The sequence below is a fragment of the Mastomys coucha genome, unplaced genomic scaffold (genome assembly GCF_008632895.1).
Source record: "Mastomys coucha isolate ucsf_1 unplaced genomic scaffold, UCSF_Mcou_1 pScaffold15, whole genome shotgun sequence".
NCBI classification, from domain to species: domain Eukaryota; kingdom Metazoa; phylum Chordata; class Mammalia; order Rodentia; family Muridae; genus Mastomys; species Mastomys coucha.
In genome coordinates this window covers 168039870-168058852 of record NW_022196897.1, presented here as the reverse complement: position 1 = coordinate 168058852, position 18983 = coordinate 168039870, and the positions used below count along the sequence as shown (strand labels likewise).

The following is an 18983-nucleotide window of genomic DNA, read 5'->3' as shown; positions in this document are numbered from 1 at the left end:
AAGTGTATTTCTTCTGAGCTAGGGGAGGAGGTCAGGAAGGAAATATTGTTCACTTAATTAAGGAAATATTGTTACCCAACACTTCTTCCCTCAGCATTCTGGTGAGACCTTCAAAGGGAGCATGGGCTCCTGCTCAGTGCTCCTCAGACCTCTCCACCCTGTCCACTTCCTGTGGCCCTGGAAAGGATGGCACAGCGATCTGCTTCATCTATGAACTTTAGTGTAAAACATTTATGTACAAGACTGTTCTCTAATTCATGCCAAGGCAGCCACATCTGCATGAACATGGGTATGACTGTCTTCAAAACCAGCTCTTCACTGTCTCTGACTGGTTGCTCTGTCATGCAGAGTTGCAGCTGTGATGATGAGGGTGTGCTTCTGTATTCTGTGGCTGGCAAGCTAGGACAGGCTTAGAAAGGCGTGTGATCCGGCAATGTCTGGTCACCACTTCCAGGTGAGGAAGGGAGGTTATCGCTGCCATTCTCTCTGCCACCCACAACCTTAGACTATAGAGAAAACAGAGAAAGTAAGTCAATCTAAGACAAAACAGAAACAGAATAGGTCCAGGACCAGGCTCAACTCTGCACAGATCTATGCATCATGGACACTAGTCAGCAATGAAATAAAATGAGTCCATGACACACAACAGTCTGGATAGATTCTCTAAGAATCACACATTTTGTTTAGAAAAGCACTCATACTGTGTGGTTCCACCAGAGTGATTATATTTTGTATATTAAGAAACATGTTTCTGGGGGGAGAAGACTAGAGAGACAGCTCATTGTTCAAGAGCACCTGTTGCTCTTGGAAAGGATCCAGGTTCAGTTCCCAACATCCACATAATGGCTCACAACTATTCCTAACTCCAGTTCCAGTGCCTTTTTCTGACCTCCAGAGGACCAGACATATACACAGTGCACATACACACTTGCAGGCAAAACACAAAGAAAAAATTGGAACAGGTTTTATTATATATCCCTGGCTGTCCTGAACTCTCTATGTAGACCAGACTGGCCTAGAATTCACAAAGCTCTGCCTGTCTCTGCCTCCCAACTGCTAGGATTAAAGATTCTGCTTATGTGTGAATGGTTGTATGTAAAGACAATCTCTTATAAGCAACACCTGTTAGTAAAAAAGCTTATGGCCAATGAACCAAGGCAGGAAAAATATGAGGTGGGAGAGTGACAGGAAGAGAGATTCTGGGAAATACTGAGAGGTGCAAAAGATTTGCTTGGAAATGCTGAGATGAACATAGACGACGAGGAGAGGAAACCAGCCATGTAGCTGAACTAGGGTTAGAATAAAAGGGATAATAAGTTAAGAGCAAGTCAGAAATAAGCCAAAGCTTATGACCTAGGCATTTATTAATAAATAGTTAGGCTTAGAATCATCATTCCAGGAATGGGCTGGGAGGAAAAGCTTGGATTTATTTTTTACAATTGTATGAATGCATGTAGAGACGAGGTTGACACTAGATATTTTCTTCCCACTATTTCTTAAAGCAGTTTATCTCACTAAACATAGCTCTGTGATGTGGCTAGTCTACCTAGCCAGCTTGCCCTGGAGATATCCTGACTCCCCGTCTCCAACTCCAAAACACTGTAAGACTGAAAGTAGGCTACCACACCTACCTGGGTTTCTCAGGCTAGGGATCTAAATTCTAGTCCTGTGTGGTGGCGCACGCCTTTAATCCCAGCACTTGGGAGGCAGAGGCAGGCGGATTTCTGAGTTCGAGGTCAGCCTGGTCTACAAAGTGAGTTCCAGGACAGCCAGGGCTACACAGAGAAACCCTGTCCCGAAAAACAAAAGAAAAACAAAAAACAAAAAACAAAAAAACCCAAAAAATTCCAGTCCTTGGACCATCAAGAATGCTCAGCAGGAAAAGGTTCTTGCCACCAAGCCTGACTACCTGAGTTTGATTCCTAGGATCCACATGATGAAAGGAGAGACAAGTTTTCTTTTGACCTCTACATGTGTGCCATGGGATATACACATACCCTCCTCCTCCCCCAAATAAGTTTTAAAACGGATAGTTGAATTTGAGTTCTGACTCTTATGCTGCAAGTGTTTTATCCACTGAGTCATCACCACAACCTAAGAAACATTCTTGAAAGAATAAAATTACAGAGATAAAGAATAGATTAGAGGCTGGAAGGGAAAAGAAGAAAGGTGGACATGACTGCAAAGAGGCCCTGATGAATAAGCATGCTACCTTAGCTAGGTGTGGTGACCTATAATCCTAGCACTTAAGCAAGCCTGGTCTACAGAGTGAGTTCCAGGACAGCCAGAGCTACAACAGAAAATCCCTGTCTCAAAAAACAAAACAAAACAAAACAAAGACGTTGATACAGTAGGTCACATCCATGCTTCAAGAAAACATATAGTTCAGGGATTGTTACCTTTATGGTCCCCACTCGGTCTTCAAATGACTTGAAGGTTGCAGAATTCCTTTAAAGAGAGGAGGGAGATGTTGGTATGAAGAACTGTTTTGTCACTTTTCTCAAGTTGAAAGACCTAGGGCTAAAAGTCTGTCCAGCTTCTAAACTCTGATATAAAAATGTACTATAACAAAAAGGAGTATAATGGCCCGGCAGACTCCACACAGAATCTCATTTTGGGGTGCTTTCCTGGTTGGGTCCAGATGACATTTAAGAATACCACAAACCCCTGACTACAGCGTACAGGATCCTTGCTGCAATCTAAGTAGACAGCCCTGATTAAACTCAGATGCAGCTTGTTGGGGGCATTAGCACTGAAAAATTAAGACACCCTTGGTTGTCCCACTTCCAGAGTAAGAATGTGGTTCCCCATTATCACAAATTATTCAGTCAAGTTCCTACGTTTTAGGAAATCACTGGAGTCAATATACATAGAATACAAGTGAGCATCACCCTGAGAAAACACTTTCTTGATTATATTATCTCCTCTGTTTTTTTTTTGTTTTTGTTTTTGTTTTGTTTTTGGTGTTGGGATTATGGAAAGTCCTAGAGCCTTTCAAGTCCTAGAGCCTCTTCTATAAACCACATAAAATCACAGGCTAGGTAGTAGTGGTAGCCATCTTTAATCCCAGCACTCAAAAGGCAGAGGCAGGCAGATCTCTGAATTAGAGGCCAGCCTGGTCTACAGAGTGAGTTCTAGGACTACACAGAGAAAGTTTGTCTCGAAAAATAAAAAAATAAATAAAGAAGAGGAAATCACAGTTTTGGAATAGTAGAAGGTAGGAAAACAGAGGACAAAGAAGATCCTCACACAATAAAGATTCCCCAATAGACTTTCTAAAAAGGATGGACTTTGCTGAGGCACTATGCCTAGCCAAACAGGTGAGAAACAATAGACCACACTAGAGATAGATGTTCCTGTTGGGTTCTGAGAATGACGTCTCCAGAGATCCATCTGTGGAAGGGCCAGGTGTATATGCCAGCCTCTCTACCCAACCCTCCTGAAACCACAGGTATCCAGAGCTAGCTAGAGCTTCCAAAGTTAAGTATGGGCTGGAGGTTCATAGAATGGTTCCCTCTGGAGACCCCAAAAGAAGTTTCCTTCCCACGAGCTCTTCCTTGCTAGCTTATACACAGTTGTTAGCTAAGAGAATGATTAGCTACCAGAAAATGAAGACATTGGGGGATATAGAAATACAAGGTGTGACTAGTATTGCTGCCCACCCCAACACAGAGACATTGGTAAACCAATGGAAATACGCATACATTACCTCATGACAGGCATACTTATCGAGTGGCGGATGGAGTAGCTGCTGCTTGGAAGCATGATGAAAGCAGAGAAGGGAGCAAGAATTAGCCCATCTTGCCAGATCAGCCCACACTTGCCACTTTCTCAGTGGGAAGCAGCAGCAGCACTATCAGTGAGCTACTGACCCTTTCCACACAATGCCCTTTCTCCCAGCTCCCTGGGTTTCCAATGATGCCATTGCTGAGCAGTGTGGCACTGACAGAGAAGAGCATTGGGAAACTTAAGCTTTGGTGCACACCTTTAGTCCCACCACTGGGGAGGCAGAGGCAGGCAGATGTCTGAGTTTGAGTCTAGCTTGGTCTACAAGATAAGTTCAGGCTAACAAGGAATACATAGTGAGACTCTGTCTTAAAAAACAACAACAACAACAACAAAACAGAAATTATATGAAGACCTAAGTCTAGGATTTTAGAAATATTTGGTCCACAGTCTTCAGGTGCCCACAGAAAGTTGAAATAATGTTTTAGCAAAAATTTAACACCCAGGGTACGTTAAATAAGAATATTTTTAAAGCCACATATTGCTCTGGCGTGGCTTCAGACCTCCTAGTGCCTATTACTAGGATGTGACAATTCTGCATGTGTCAGCATGAAGACTACTGATAAGGAGTGTCTAAGGGCTCTCAAATAACAAATCAGATACAACTCAGTCTGGGCCATAAGACTGCGTCTCACAAGGAAAAAAACAGGGTTTGCACATGATAGGACTGAGAACATGAGGGACAGGGTTGGTATTTCCTCCTATGTGAATATGCTTATTTTCTGACATAAACTTTTTTTTTCTTCTTTTTTTTTTCTTTCTGGTTTTTCAAGACAAGGTTTCTCTGTGTAGCCCTGGTTGTTCTGGAACTCACTCTGTAGACCAGGCTGGCCTTGAACTCAGAAATGCACCTGCCTCTGCCTCCCAAGTGCTGGGATTAAAGGCGTGCACCACCACCGCACAGCCTGGCATAAACTTAAGACATGGATTTGCCATATGACGTTAGGTCTGTCACACTTATTGCCCCAGGAACATGCAATCCAATCAGGCTCAGATGAGGCACTCAAAGTGTACAGTCATACAGACCATGCCTGTGAGAAAGCAGCTGCCTACTGGGTACTTTCCAGAGGGAAGGGATACTTCCACTGTACTGGCTTACCTACTGTCACCCAACAAAGCCTCCTACAGGCCTCCCTGACCTAATACAGAGATGTGTCCATAGGTCAGATCCAAGGTCACCTTACCTAAAGGATTGGGAGAACGGATGAGCCCTGAAAGATAGCAGCAGGAGGAAAGAAGAAAGAGAGCATTATTGAGCAAGGGAGGCCAATGCCATCCATATAAGACCCCCAAAAGAAGCCCTAGACCCTTCTGCTCAAATTCCAAAAGGTAAATAGGGTTGGTGGGTGAAAAGGCACTCAGTAAATGCCTCTTTAGTGCTCAAACTTATAGGAACAGCAGAATACATAGCCACATCCCAACTCCACAGAAAGCTGATAAGAAAGTGTAAGAAACAACCGTATGGTTCGTGGCACTGTATTTCTGAGCATTGTCACATGTATAAATACAGACTATTTTAAGTTAAAGGAAAGAAAGCAAAAAGAGGTCTAAAGAAAATACCTGAGACATAACTAACCTAGTGAGCAAAGACTTGAGATATGATACAGTGAGCCAGCCAGGCTGGGCTAACACTTCATGTCCATGAAGCACCTTACATTCTCTGAAGCTAAACTAGAACCCAAGCACCACAACACAATCTCAAACATACTCAGGGCTAGGCACTAAGGCTCTACACTGTATTACACTGACGCCAACCTAGAACATGCATGTCCAAGGACAGCTGCTAGAATGGAACAACAAAGCAACTCCTTCATAGTACAACTAGGTCCTCCACCTCTAAATTCCTGGATTCTATGAATGGCCTTAAGCAGAGGCTACTCCAAACACAAAAGAAACCATTGAAGAACACACTCTCCACTCTGTAGGTTTATGTAGGGTCACCAAGCCTACTTCCCCATTCCCTTTCCCCATCCTAAGTCCAGGTATATCAGAGTCTCCTAGAGCTCCAGTGGCTCCAGGACTGGTCCATCATGGACAGAATCATCCATCTTTCCCTAATCTCATGCTATTAGCTTCCTGAGTCTAACATACGTTCTGAAGAGCTAGGCATGCTCATCCATGAGCCTGATGGACCTGGGCCTCAGAAACCACTGTGATTATTTGTGAGAAGATATAGCTCTTCTGTGCAAGAGAGAGATCAGAGTTTAATACAAACATCAACAGATACACTCCTCCCTAGGGGATGATACATTTGGGCACTGTGACCACAACCAGCACAACCATCCAACTGGAGAGAGCTAGTCAATTTATCTGACCTTATTCTGGAAGCCCCGATCACTGTGGCTGGCTCACACAGAGCAGTAAGATCAAGCATTCTCACGGTGCTATGAAAGCAGCATTGCCAGAAACCCTGCTAACTGCCTGCCATAATCCCAAGACTACACACTATGGGGGTCAATGGAAAATCTCAGTTCTCTGAGGAAAAAGTGGAAACATTATTTCTTCTCCAACATGAAGAAGAAACCAAACAGGATCAGGTCTTATGCTTCTAAAGAAAGGCAGACCATATTAAAAAAAGAGGTCAGTCAAGAAGACTGAACAGGCTGGGCATGGTAGCCAATACTCAATACTCAAAGAGATATAGAGGCAGGTTCATGTCAACACCAAGGGCTGCCTACCCTGTCAGATTTTAACCCAGAATGGTCTGAATAAACAAAAAAAGGAGTAAAAGCTAGGTGTAGTATCTCAGAAAGCTGATACCATAGGATTACCATGAGTTCAAGACCTGCTTGGACTCCAGAATGAGGCACTATCTAAAAAAGTCTACAAAAAGAGCACAACTTTAATCCCAGCAGAGGCAGAGGCAAGTAGATCTGTGAGTCTGAGGAGAGCCTGGTCTACAGAATAAATTCCAGAACAGTTGGGGCTACACAGAGAAACCCTGTCTCAAACAAAAAACAAAACAAAACAAACAAATAAAAAATGCAAATACACACACACAGAGAACACCTAAAATGACCAAACAGCCCAATTTTCAGGAATAACAGAATGGGTAGTTCCTGGGAACTAGCCAGGATGCTAGTGGTATAACCCGTAACTACCCATCACCAAACATACTATCTTATATTCAAGAAGCCCCATGCTGATCCTAGAGACAATATGTGGCCCGACCTAATGTACAACCCATCCCATCATGATTCCAATTCCTAGGCTACATCACTGCTTTGTAAAAAGGCTGCAGGGAAAAGAGACTAGTGACCTTCTTTCCTTGAAGAATATATAAAGGGCCAAAGGCAGACAACAGGAATAGGAGGGAATTCCCACAAAGGAAGGTCTACAAGTATATTGGTCTAGGTTGTCATAGGTGTCTCTAGGCTGTGGGTCTGAATCCTTGACTTGAAGCAGGTTTCCAACTGCTTACCTCATGTCTCCAAGCTTCCTGCTGATGGCAGAGCCCATGGTGGACAGGGCAGCTGATGTTTTCTGTCCAGCCTGTGAAAGAGTTTCTTGAGTCTTCTTGTAGCTAGGAAAAAGACACACTACTTAGACTCAACAGCAAAGGCAGCAACAGTCCATCACCAAAACAAAACCCCAAAGTGTGTAGAGGGAGGAGTCTGGTGGGTGGTAAATACTTACTAGCTAGTGGGGGCATGTTCCCTCAGCTCCTACACTGGTGACCTACTTCAGTTCCTCAACTTCCAGTTCATCTAAACATAATCTGAGTCTTACCATTCTCCTGTTTTCTTATGATACTTCTGACTGCTCAGGAAGCCAACACCTGCCAGGTTACAGAGAAAATAGACCAGACATGCTGGATCTGGTGGCACACTCAGGCAAGCAATACTGGAGCAGCAAAGACCAAAAGCGTTTTCAGCCCTTGATCAAGCCAATTCAAGTTCAAAGTTTCCCCTTCCTCTTCCCACATAGGACAGTCTTCTGAGGCAAGAAAGCACAAACTCAAGTGCATCCATCCATGAAGGAGGTCTGCAATGTGGATTAGTGCCTATGTAGTGCTTTTACACTAACAAGTCCTTTGATTTCCAGACTATCTATACAATATCATTCCAGAACATGAACATCTTTTCCTCATGCTCAATCCACAATGCATGGGCAGCCTTGGAACCCAGCAAAGACTACCAGTACCATTAACAATTTCTGACAGACACACTGCCTGTTCTAAGACAGTAGTTCTCAACCTTTCTAATGCTGTGACCCTTTAACACAGTTCCTCATGTTGTGGTTGGTGACCCCCAAACCTAAGATTATTTTCATTGCTACTTCATGACTGTAATTTTGCTGTTATGAATTATAATGTAACTTTCTGATATGCATCATTTGACCCCCAATGAGATTGTGATCCACAGGTTGAGAACCCCTGTTCTAAGAAGTTCTTTTTTTTTTTTTATTTAAAGATTTTATGTATATGAGTACACCATTGCTCTCTTCAAACATACCAGAAGAGGGCATCCGATCCCATTACAGATGGTTGTGAGCCATCATGTGGTTGCTGGGAATTGAACTCAGGACCTCTGGAAGAGCAGTCAGTGCTCCTAACTGCTGAGTCATCTCTACAGGCCCCAGAAGTCTAGTTCTTAAAGAGGAGCTGTCCAGGGCAGCACAGCACAGTGCTAGCTGTCTGTCTCTGCTTGCTGTCGTTGCAGCTATTACCTTGTGGGCTTAGCTTCTCCAGTCACATAAATGCACAGCCCATCAAGATATGGCTCCATAGCCTTAACGTGAATGGTTTATCCCACCCATCAACATGATTCACAGGGATACTATGGAGTCCATCCTAAGAAACTTGCTTTTGGCCAGGCAGTGGTGGCACACGCCTTTAATCCCAGCACTTGGGAAGGCAGAGGCAGGCAGATTTCTGAGTTCGAGGCCAGCCTGGGCTACAGACTGAGTTCCAGGACAGCCAGGGCTACACAGAGAAACCCTGTCTCGAAAAAAAAAAAAAAAAAGAAAAGAAAAAAAGAAAGAGTAGACAGATCCTCATGAGGCTGCTTAGCATCACTATGGTAATAAGCTAAACAACTTCTCTCCAGCATACCTAGTAAAGCTTGAAGTGATCCATACCTGGCTTTCTAAGCCCTTCCCATTCCTACTTCCTAAAGGAGGTCAGGTAAAAGCATGTCAGTCTACAGTAAAAGGCAGATTTAATGACCAACAAAGGCCCTGCAGCTTCCTCCTAACCCTATCCAAGCCCAAGCCACATGGCACTTTCCTACCAAAGCCAGGAAAGAGAGATTCCTAAAAGAAGTACACTTTAATGAAAATCTTATTTATTTATTTATTTATTTATTTATTTATTTATTTAGGTTTTTCGAGACAGGGTTTCTCTGTATAGCCCTAGCTGTCCTGGAACTCACTCTGTAGACCAGGCTGGCCTCGAACTCAGAAATCCGCCTGCCTCTGACTCCCAAGTGCTGGGACTAAAGGTGTGCGCCACCACCGCCCGGCCCCCCCACTCCCTTTTTTTTAAAACTGTTTTTTTAAAACACCAAATTCAAGGTAACTAAGGATAGCAGCATTTAGAAATATTAGAAATATTAGTTGTAGAAATATAAATTCAGGACAACTAGTACCTAAAAAAGGGAGGAGGGGGAGAACAGAAAAAAGACAGGGGTAGAGGAGATTAAGAAAAAGAACAAACATACTCCAGCTAGTCATGGTAGCACATTCCTATAATCCCAGCAGTGGGAAGGCTAAAAGCAGTAGGAGGATGAAAAGTCTGAAGCCTGACTAAACTGCACAGAAAGACCTTATTTCAAAAAAAGGAGAAAGGGAGGAAAGAGAGGGAGGGAAGGGGGGTAGGTAGGTCACAAGGTCCTTATCACCCAGGTCCACAGACTCCATAGACTCCAATGGTGTAGGCCCACTGACAACCTTGCATAAGCATACTCCTTGGAAACCTGGGAATCACTACATGACACTAATGGAGAAGCTAAGTTCACAAGGTGATTGCTGGAAGACAGCAAGCAGAGACAGACAGCTAGGGAACACTGTGCTGTGCTGCCCTGGGCAGCTCCTCCTTAAGACTTAACTGTCTAAGAACCCCTTTGGGGTTTCTAATGACCTTTTCATGGGGGTCATATATCAGATAGTACAATTCATAACAGGAGCAAAATTAGTCATGAAATAGCAATGAAAATAATCTTATGGTTGGAAATCACCAACCACAATATCAGGAACTGTGTTAAAGGGTCGCAGCATTAAGGTTGAGAACCGCTGTCTTAGAAGAACCTAGAGCAGGTAGTGTGTCTGTCAGCAATTGTGGATGTTTTTTCCCTCACTTTCAGAGTCTTCCTTGACCTTACTTCCTTCGTAAGCTTACCAAAGGATACAGCTCCCCATTCATAGTAACAATTATCATAATACCCATTCCTAGGCAACCTTGTTAGGCTGCAAAAGCTATAAGCAGGGGCTTCTGTCATCTTACCCTGATTAACACTAATTGTACTCAACACTGTTGTTTCTAGTTATAGCTACCTATACAAGAACTCAAGATTTCAAGACCCACAGAATACGGATGTTTCTTTATACACAAATGGCTATCTAAGACAGCAAGGCTCTCCACAGCATCTTAGCTATGTGAGTGCAGTACAACTTTCCCAGGGCTACGCACAGAGGGGCAGACATTCATACTTGAGCCCTATATTGTTCCAGTCCTCCAGCATGCTACTGGCTGAAAGGAATCTACAAACTCATGGGTCAAAAAGGTCAAGAAGTTTGCACTTATGGCATTCCTCTGTGAAAGTTTTGGACAGAGTAACTCATACCAACAGTGTGTCTCTTGAATTCTGATTTAAAAAAAAAAGGCACTAACCAGGCAAAGGAATCAGAGTGAGTGGCATCTTTAGTCCTATCCCTGGTCCCCTGGTATCTCAGTGCAGAAATGCCTCCCAGTTAGGAATCACTAATAGGTCTTCCTCCAAAAGTTGGGACAAAACCCTGGAAAAAACCTCTGCTAGAAGAAGTGATTAGAATGGGGTATCCCATTAGCTACATTTCTACACAATGCCATAGATTTCTCTGGGAGAAATCAGGATTCCATGTACTTTAACTAAGCTCTTTGAGAACTATTCTAGAAGGCACTGACAGCTCTATACCCAGTGATTTCTCAAACACAATGAATGAACATTTTCCCAAGACTATCTTCACATTGAATCTTCACATCAAAAGACTTCTCCCTTAAGCTTTATAATAATTGTGGTGGTAACTTTTTTTACATTATGTGAAAGTATGTCTCTGTATTATCTTTTTTCTTTTTTAAAAAGATTTATTTATTTATTATATGTAAATACACTGTAGCTGTCTTCAGATACTCTAGAAGAGGGTGTCAGATCTCATTACAGATACACCATATAGTTGCTGGGATTTGAACTCAGAACTTTAGGAAGAGCAGTCAGCGCTCTTAACCACTGAGCCATCTCTCCAGCCCCCATGTCTCTGTATTTTCAATTGTTAATTCTGTACCCTGCAGAGAACTGATTGCTGACAGAATTTTGGTATTGTCATTTCTATGGCCCATCACCAGATTTTCTATATCATAAATATTCATCCTTCCTCACCTGCCTAAAGGTAATCTAATGATGTATCAGAGGTTGTCTTGCTGCTTATTGGTTGTAATAAAAGAGCTGATGACCAATAGCTGGGAAGGAAATAAGGGACAGACCTTCGGGGTAGAGAGAGTAAAGCAGGGAGACAAGAGCAGACACAGAGGGGAACAGACAGACAGACAGACCAGAGAGGTATAGAACTAGCCACATGGAGGTCATAAGCTAGAATAATTGGGTTAAATTAGATGAGTTAGCTGAGAGACTGCCCCAGTGAAAGGCCTAAGCTTTAAACTATATACAAGACTGTATCACTATTCATACTACTGGCAGATCCAATAAAACAAAGTCCCTAAAAATAACCATGTCAGCATTTCCTACTAAGGGGAGACTATTCTATGGCAGTCAAATCCTGCCAGAAACCATATCCGAGATCTGAGTAAATCATGCATCAACCTGATAAATGACAAAAATATTATAATCTGACTAGTACACAGGTAAATAACAGGCCATTAACTAAACTAAGGATCCCAAAACAACACAAGTCACTAAACTAGAGCTTTGACAGGTATACAGGACTGTCTACAAGTAAGTCATGCTCTACTGATATTTTATGTGGTTGACAGAGTGGCTCCTTCAGTCCACAGAACTTCATGAACCTATCAACATGTGCCATCACTACCTCCACCCCAATTCAAGAACCTCTCATACCCCAACAGCTGGAACTGAATCTAAGGGTAGAAGACAGGAAGACAACAAGTACAAAAATCTACCACTACCAACTGGTCAGACAGCATCAACCACCATGTCACTGCTAAGTCAAGGTGCACAAAAGATATTGATAACTTTAAGCATGGTCTATTAATTGAATGGATTTCTCAAACTATTGCACTCTATCTTTCAGGCACTTAAAGCATACTTTTACTTAAAGCCAGCAAGCACTGAAGGCAGTCTGTGCTCAGGACGCACAGTTTCCTGCCCCAGGAAGACAGAGAAGAGTGAGGAAGGACACTGACAGCATGGGTGGGCACTCACAGGTCAGACTGCGTCACTTTCTCATTCCACTCTCCAAGTTTCTCAGACGTTTTCACATAGCTAGAAACAGAAAGTCTATGGTGAATATTTGGAAGGATTTCAACCCAGGCTTCAGGCTGTAGGTTCCAGAGAAGACAGAAACACCATCTGGCAATACTACTGCTCTGCAGCCCACCTAAACAGTCCAGAGCCACTACCACACCCATAGAGGCCTAGAGCTCCCTAGGACTTCACAGGACAAAGATGACCATGCTCTTTCCCAAACATGACACAGAAGCACCTTGTCTTTCAATCGTAGAAGGCTCCTGAGGACAGCACAGACCATGGCCCCTGCATGCTCTGATTGCTATCAAGAAACTGGACATCCTAATGTAGAAGCATGGGGTTTCTACAGGTAAAATTGAGATAATGTGATTCAATTTTTGTTTCTGGGGGAAAAAGCTTCTAGAGAAATCCTCCAAAGGAATGCTGTACCAGAGGAGAAATATGTATACAAACACATCAAACTCTAACCAAATTCTGACAACTCAGTCACATGTGAGCCTGGTACCCACTTCTACACATACAGAAAAGTTACTCTAGGGCTGGAGAGATGGCTCAGTGGTTAAGAGCACTGACTGCTCTTCCAAAAGTCCTGAGTTCAAATCCCAGCAACCACATGGTGGCTCACAACCATCTGTAATGAGATCTGATGCCCTCTTCTGGGGTGTCTGAAGACAGCTACAGTGTACTTACATAAAATAAATAAAATCTTTAAAAAAAAATAAAGAAAAAGAAAAAAAGAAAAGTTACTCTAAGGACTCATTGATGCTCTGAACAATTTTGACCCAGGGGGAAACTTTCTTCTTGTCACTTTCTACTTGGACACCTAGCTAAGTCCATGCACCTTTAAAAACATGCAGATTCTCTCCATGAGTAAACACAGGCACAATCCATAAGGACTCAAGTCTTCTGGCTACCTATTTCCAGTAGGCTCATTCAGTACTGATTGTTGTAAAGCATCTCATTCCCCAACACTCCTACACTCCCCCACATAAAAAGGGGCATACCCCAAGCGAACACTTTCTTAGCCAAGGGGACATCCCCACCATGGGGCTGGTACCTACGCAGTAGAGACCTGCACATCATGCCAGCTCCTAGACAGGTTCTGCTTCAGCTCCCCTAAGGTGGAAAGGCCCAGCCTCCTTTTTAGCTCTCCACAGTGCCTCTCTTTGGCTGCCAGCACCTGGCGCAGAGTGACAATTTCTTCTTCCACCTATAAAAGAAGCAGGGCTAGGGATATAGCTCAGTTGGTAGAGTGCTTGCTTTGCATACATAAGGCCATGAGTTAGACATTTAGTACCACAAAAAATAAAACTGCAGTTGACAAAATGCTATGACTACTACTAGAAGTGACCAACAAATATCCTTGGCCATGCTATAGTGACATTTTCTCAGAAGTTTTCACTTAGAGAAACACATTTTGGCTAGGTGGTAGTGACACACGCCTTTAATTCTCTTGGGATGAAGAGGCAGACGGATTTCTGTGATTTCAAAGCCAGCCTGATCTACAGAGCTAGTTCCAGGACAGCCAGGACCACACAGAGAAACCCTGTCTCAAAAAACAAAACAAAACAGTTTATCTTAAAATTAGCACCAACAATGGCAGCTGTTCTGCTTTTAACTTGCATTAGTACCTTAACCTTTGAAGAATTCTACCCCCACACTAGTGAGTAGTTCTTTAAGACTGCCAACCACTTCTCCAACCTGCTTAAGTTTCAGGACAACTAAGTGAGCCAACCCTATCAGAGTTCTTTCATGAGACTGGACATGAATGTTAGGATATAAGTCCTTTTTCCAATTAGACCTAGGCCTGGCTTAAACACTAAAGCTGCTAGCAGTGTGGACCCACTCGGGAATCCCCTATACAGTGAAAAGGAAGCAGAATTGACGGACGGACAGACACCTAGGTGAGAGAAAAGCATTTCTAATGGCAAGTATGGTGTTCCAGAGGCCAGCTCAAGCTTTAGTAATAGCAGTAATAGCCAGTTACTCAAATCAAAGAGAAATTTTCATTTGTTCTTATGGCAGTTTGAGATTAAGAGAAAGATTCTTTTTTTCTTTTCTTTCTTTCTTTTAAGATTTATTTATCATATATATAGGTACACTGTAGCTGTCCTTAGACACATCAGAAGAGGGCATCAGATTTCATTACAGATGGTTGTGAGCCACTATATGGTTACTGGGATTTGAACTCAGGACCTCTGGAAGAACAGTCAGTGCTCTTAACCACTGAGCCATCTCTCCAGCTCCTTCTTTTTTGTTTTTTTAAGACAGAGTTTCTCTGTGTAGCCTTGGCTGTCCTATAACTCAGCTTATAGACCAGACTAACCTAAAAGATCCAAGAGGCTCAGAGATCCACCTGCCTCTGACTCCCAAGTGTTGGGGTAAGGGAGGTGCACCACCACCCAACTTTTTTTTTAAATATATATAATTTATGTGCATTGGTGTTTGCCTGTATGTATGTCTAAGTGACAGAAGTTAGTGATAGGTGTGAGCTGCCATGTGGGTGCTAGGAATTGAATCTAGGTCCTCTAGAAGATCAGTCAGTGCTGTTAACCGCTGAGCCATCTCTTAAGCCCCAAGAAAGATTCCTGATAATAACGACCTGAACTTTTTAAAGACTTCTGGAAAGAACCGTATTGAAGCCTTCCCACTACGGAATGTGTTGTCAATATTTACAATAAATAGCTACAATGAAAAAGAACTTCCTCTCAGTCAGCATGGTGGTACAGTAGTCCTATAATCTCAGCTATTTAAGAGAATTTCTTGACCCCCATATGGGGGTAAGACGCCTTATCAAAAAAAAAAAAAACAATAAAAAGAAACAAAACCATTGTGGCAATTGCTTGTAATCCCAACACTTAGAAGATAGAGAGAGGAGGGAGGATTATGAATAGAGCCAACCTAAAACAAATAAAACTAAAAAGATCCAGTGGACAGATTCACAATGTCTTAAAAATGATGTTCAAATGTTAATACCAGCAACCAGCATACATGTAAGACATTGTATAGACATCCTCTTCATGCTGCACCTATTGTTTCCAAACAGAGGTAGTGAGATGAGATCAGGCCCTGCCGCCTCCAACAGGTGACTCAGTCTACTTTTCAGAAATAGACACATACAGAGAGATAGCCCAGTAGACACAGAAAGCAAGCAGCAGCCCAGCAACAGCTCTATCACAGCATATGTTGTGTTCTACTCTCTGTTTAACTCAAAAGGACTCACGATCATCTCAAGAAGGAAAATAAAACCACAGTACCTTAGCAAGCTCAGCCCGAAGCTCTTCTTCCTCCACCTCTGTCAGGCCCTCTACAGCTGGAGTCCGGTGGACCACACCTGGGTCAACAGGGACATCAGTCATAAAATCAGACAGCACACCTTTGTTAGGAGAATTCAGGTTGATATCTGCCAGAGACAAAAATGAAGTCAAAAAGTATCAAGTAACTTGTTATTCTACTAGGAAAGAAGCAAGGATGGAAGGAGACAGGTGGCCAAAGGGGGGCAGAAGAACATGAAAATTAGAAATACTTCTAAAAGCCTATGATGATGGTCGGCACACTGGATGGCACATGAGATGCAAACCCAATATCACCTTGTGCTGCTGGAATACAAGAAACACTAGCATAGCCGGGCAGTGGTGGCGCATGCCTTTAGTCCCAGCACTTGGGAGGCAGAGGCAGGCGGATTTCTGAGTTTGAGGCCAGCCTGGTCTACAGAGTGAGTTCCAGGACAGCCAGGGCAACACAGAGAAACCCTGTCTCGAAAAACCAAAAAAAAAAAAAAAAAAAAAAAAAAAAAAAAAAAGAAAAAGAAAAGAAAAAAGAAACACTAGCTAAGGCAGCCAAACCTCAGGTTCTGTTTCACTTGTGAAAATACTACCTTTTACAGTAAGGAAACCTTGCTTTAAAAAAAAGTAGTCCATGGAAGAATGCTGCTTTTACTGGGTTCCTTAACCTGCTGTCTCATACCATCAGAACCACTTACACAGGAGTGGCAGTGAGCTGGGCCCTCCCACATCAATCAATCAAGAAAATGCCTACAGGCCAATCCTATGGAGGATTTTCCAATCCTTACTTTCTCAATTAAGATTCCTTCTTCCCAAAGGGCAGTGATGGTGCACACCTTTAATCCAGCACCTGGGAGGCAGAGGCAGGTGGATCTCTGTAAGTTCTAGGGTAGCCTGGTCTACAGAGCTACTCCCAGGACAACCAGGATAAAGAAATAAACCCTATCTGGAAAAACAAAAAATTAATTAAATTCTTTATTCCTACATGACTCCAATTTGTGTCAAGTTGACATAAAATCTAACCAGCACACAGACATAAAAAACAAAAACAAAACAAAACAAAACAAAAAACCAAAAAAAAAAAAAAACCCAAGTTTTATGTGAACCTTGCTGGAAAATAATATTTGGTGTTGATGCCAGTGGTTTCAAATTCATCCTCTCCCTCTTCCCCTCTCTCCTTTCCTTTTTATTGTGATGCCAGACTAGAACCACAGCCTCACACATAATTGAGAAAGGCCTTTCCCACTGTTGTGTAATAGTTTCCTCTGAGATTGAAACATTCCAGGGAAACCCTTGAGCAGAAAGGTAAACAACTCAAAACAGCTTCAGGAAATCCCCAAAACTAAGTAGATTCACTATGCCCCTCCCAGCCAGAGACAACAATAAAAGCTGAGAGTCCCTCACAACTTGAAACTGAGCTGCAAAGAAGACTCTCAGAAGAGAAAGGTTGCAAAGCTGAGTTTTAAGCAGCTGCCCGGAAGAAGCAGATACCTGGCCAGTTGCTTGGAAGAGGTAAACCTCTTTATAACTGAGGCTCCTGGAAAGAACACTCTCCAACCTGTTGAGCTGCCTGCAGGCTGTGCATTGTGTTCAAGGTTCTAGCTTTGTGAACTATCACCAACGTTGGGGTAGGCTTTGCCATTGCGGCTGTCTTTGGGTCATTTCTGCTCCTGTAAGTAACCCCTCGCCCATATCCCTATAAGTAACCCCAATAAAACACATTGGTTCATCAAAGGAGGCTTTGGTGGTATCTGTAGCTTTGGTCTGTTCTGAGTTCCCTATCTGGGGTGAGTAGATATATATGTTGCATCTCCCAGGAAACATTTTGTCACAGAATGACTGAGCCACATCCTTAGCAGTGTCATTCCAGGGACCAGAATCTACTGCTTATAGATGAAAATAAAACAGTAGATAGCCTTCGGAATTTGCAAATTCCCTTCAAAGTAGAAAAAATCCAGAATGTAAAACAATCCAGAATGTATAAAAACCCAGAAAGGTTTTTGAACTTAGCCAGTGTAGCTAAGTAAGCATCCCCAGTCGTACCACCTTCTCAAGATTTTAATCTCCTGAGCCTCAGCCACAGTTCTCCGTAGCAACCTCACACTGGCCTCAGGTGTCTGTTTTGGCAACAGACCTGGTGTTCTGGGTGTGCCCCTGACTCACTCAACCCTTCTCCCTTGAGACAACCACTAAGTAGGCTACAGTGGCGTTACCACCCAAGAGGCACTGCTCTAAACACAAGGATAGTTGCACCGCCCCTTCCCCGTAGAGAGCCGCCCACAACGTCTCCGCTGGAGCTCTGCGCCAGATGTGGTATTCCTTAAGGCCCAACGAAAGATAAAGAGCTGCAGAGCCAGCAAAAGGCGGACAGAGGGTGAAGCGCATAAGGAGAAATGTCTGGAGTTATGAAACTCTAGGAACTGAGAGGGAGCCGAGGAACGCCGCTTCACAGTGCTCCCAAGGAAGGCCGAAGTGCCTGGCACACACTTCAAGACCATCAGGAGCCTTGAGGTCAAGGGCCTATTGGCCGAAGAGAAACCGCGGTTTGGACTGGCAGAGGCTGGGGGGAACGGAGGGGCCGAGTCGCGACACCCGGAGGGCGGGAATGCGGCACAGCCCCTGCCCATCTGCGGGTACCTTGGCTAGCGGAGTCCATGTTCAGGCGGCAGCTGGTGTAGCTGGCGTTGGTGCTTTTGGATCGCAGGTATTACAGGAGCTCAGCCCCGAGAATTGCAAGCTGGCAGCTCGTACACACGAGTCAGTGGAACTGTAAGGCCTCAGTCGTTTACGTAATCAGCGACGCGCCGCCTTCCTTCCGCTCGGGTTCGTACCCCGCCTTCTTCCCGCCCTCGGTGAAGTAGTGTCCAATAAGAACGTCCTCTGGCCTCACCTAAGACAAATCTTTCAGTTTGATAGGTCAGACTACAGCGAAGCAGGAAGCACTGCTTCTAGTCTGGTTCCACAGTAAGATTCTAGGGTAAAAAGGGCAGGGTAGCTGAAGCTCGAGGGATGGCTCAGATTTTATTACAGTTCGCTGACTTCCCACCTTAACCTCAGCTGCCCACAAAACCTTCGACCTTGCACCTTGACGGGTCAAACTCAGGCCTGTGTACTCCCCAATCCCCTGACAACCTCTCCCCACCCCCTGTAACTTCTTTTGGGTTTTGAAGCATGTTGCTTGCAGCAAAGGACGACCTTGAATTTACTATGATCTTCCTGCGTCCATCTACCTAGAGCTAGGATTACAGAAGTAAGCCATCACAGCTGATTTATA

At 43.6% G+C, this 18983-nt stretch overlaps 1 protein-coding gene and 1 pseudogene across 8 annotated transcripts; both read right to left on the bottom strand.

Annotated features, from left to right (window-relative positions):
- Positions 1 to 200: 200 nt before the first annotated feature.
- On the bottom strand, positions 201 to 18520 carry Tpd52l2 (TPD52 like 2). Of its 8 annotated transcripts, none has more exons than XM_031373094.1 (9): positions 18347 to 18520; positions 15683 to 15759; positions 13487 to 13635; positions 12381 to 12440; positions 7208 to 7309; positions 4971 to 4997; positions 3710 to 3751; positions 2400 to 2448; positions 201 to 506 (listed from the first exon to the last, which is right to left on the bottom strand). In XM_031373094.1, the coding sequence occupies exons 1-9, from the start codon at positions 18363 to 18365 to the stop codon at positions 411 to 413; spliced, it is 621 nt and encodes a 206-aa protein (XP_031228954.1). In that variant the 5' UTR covers positions 18366 to 18520; the 3' UTR covers positions 201 to 410. The 8 variants fall into 8 exon arrangements, with proteins under 8 accessions (XP_031228954.1, XP_031228950.1, XP_031228952.1 ...); XM_031373090.1 differs by having other exon boundaries at positions 15683 to 15828; positions 18347 to 18519; XM_031373092.1 differs by lacking the exon at positions 12381 to 12440 and having other exon boundaries at positions 15683 to 15828; positions 18347 to 18519.
- LOC116092597 lies at positions 2793 to 2941 on the bottom strand (annotated as a pseudogene).
- Positions 18521 to 18983: the final 463 nt, after the last annotated feature.

Bases quoted from the DNA above. Each gene is read 5' to 3' on its own strand.
- Tpd52l2 (XM_031373090.1), bottom strand. The intron at 7,310-12,380 runs GTGAGTGCCCAC...TCTTTTTCCTAG, and splicing joins AAAGTGACGCAGTCTGACCT to CTACAAGAAGACTCAAGAAA. The intron at 2,449-3,709 runs GTAATGTATGCG...CTCTCTTTAAAG, and splicing joins ATAAGTATGCCTGTCATGAG to GAATTCTGCAACCTTCAAGT.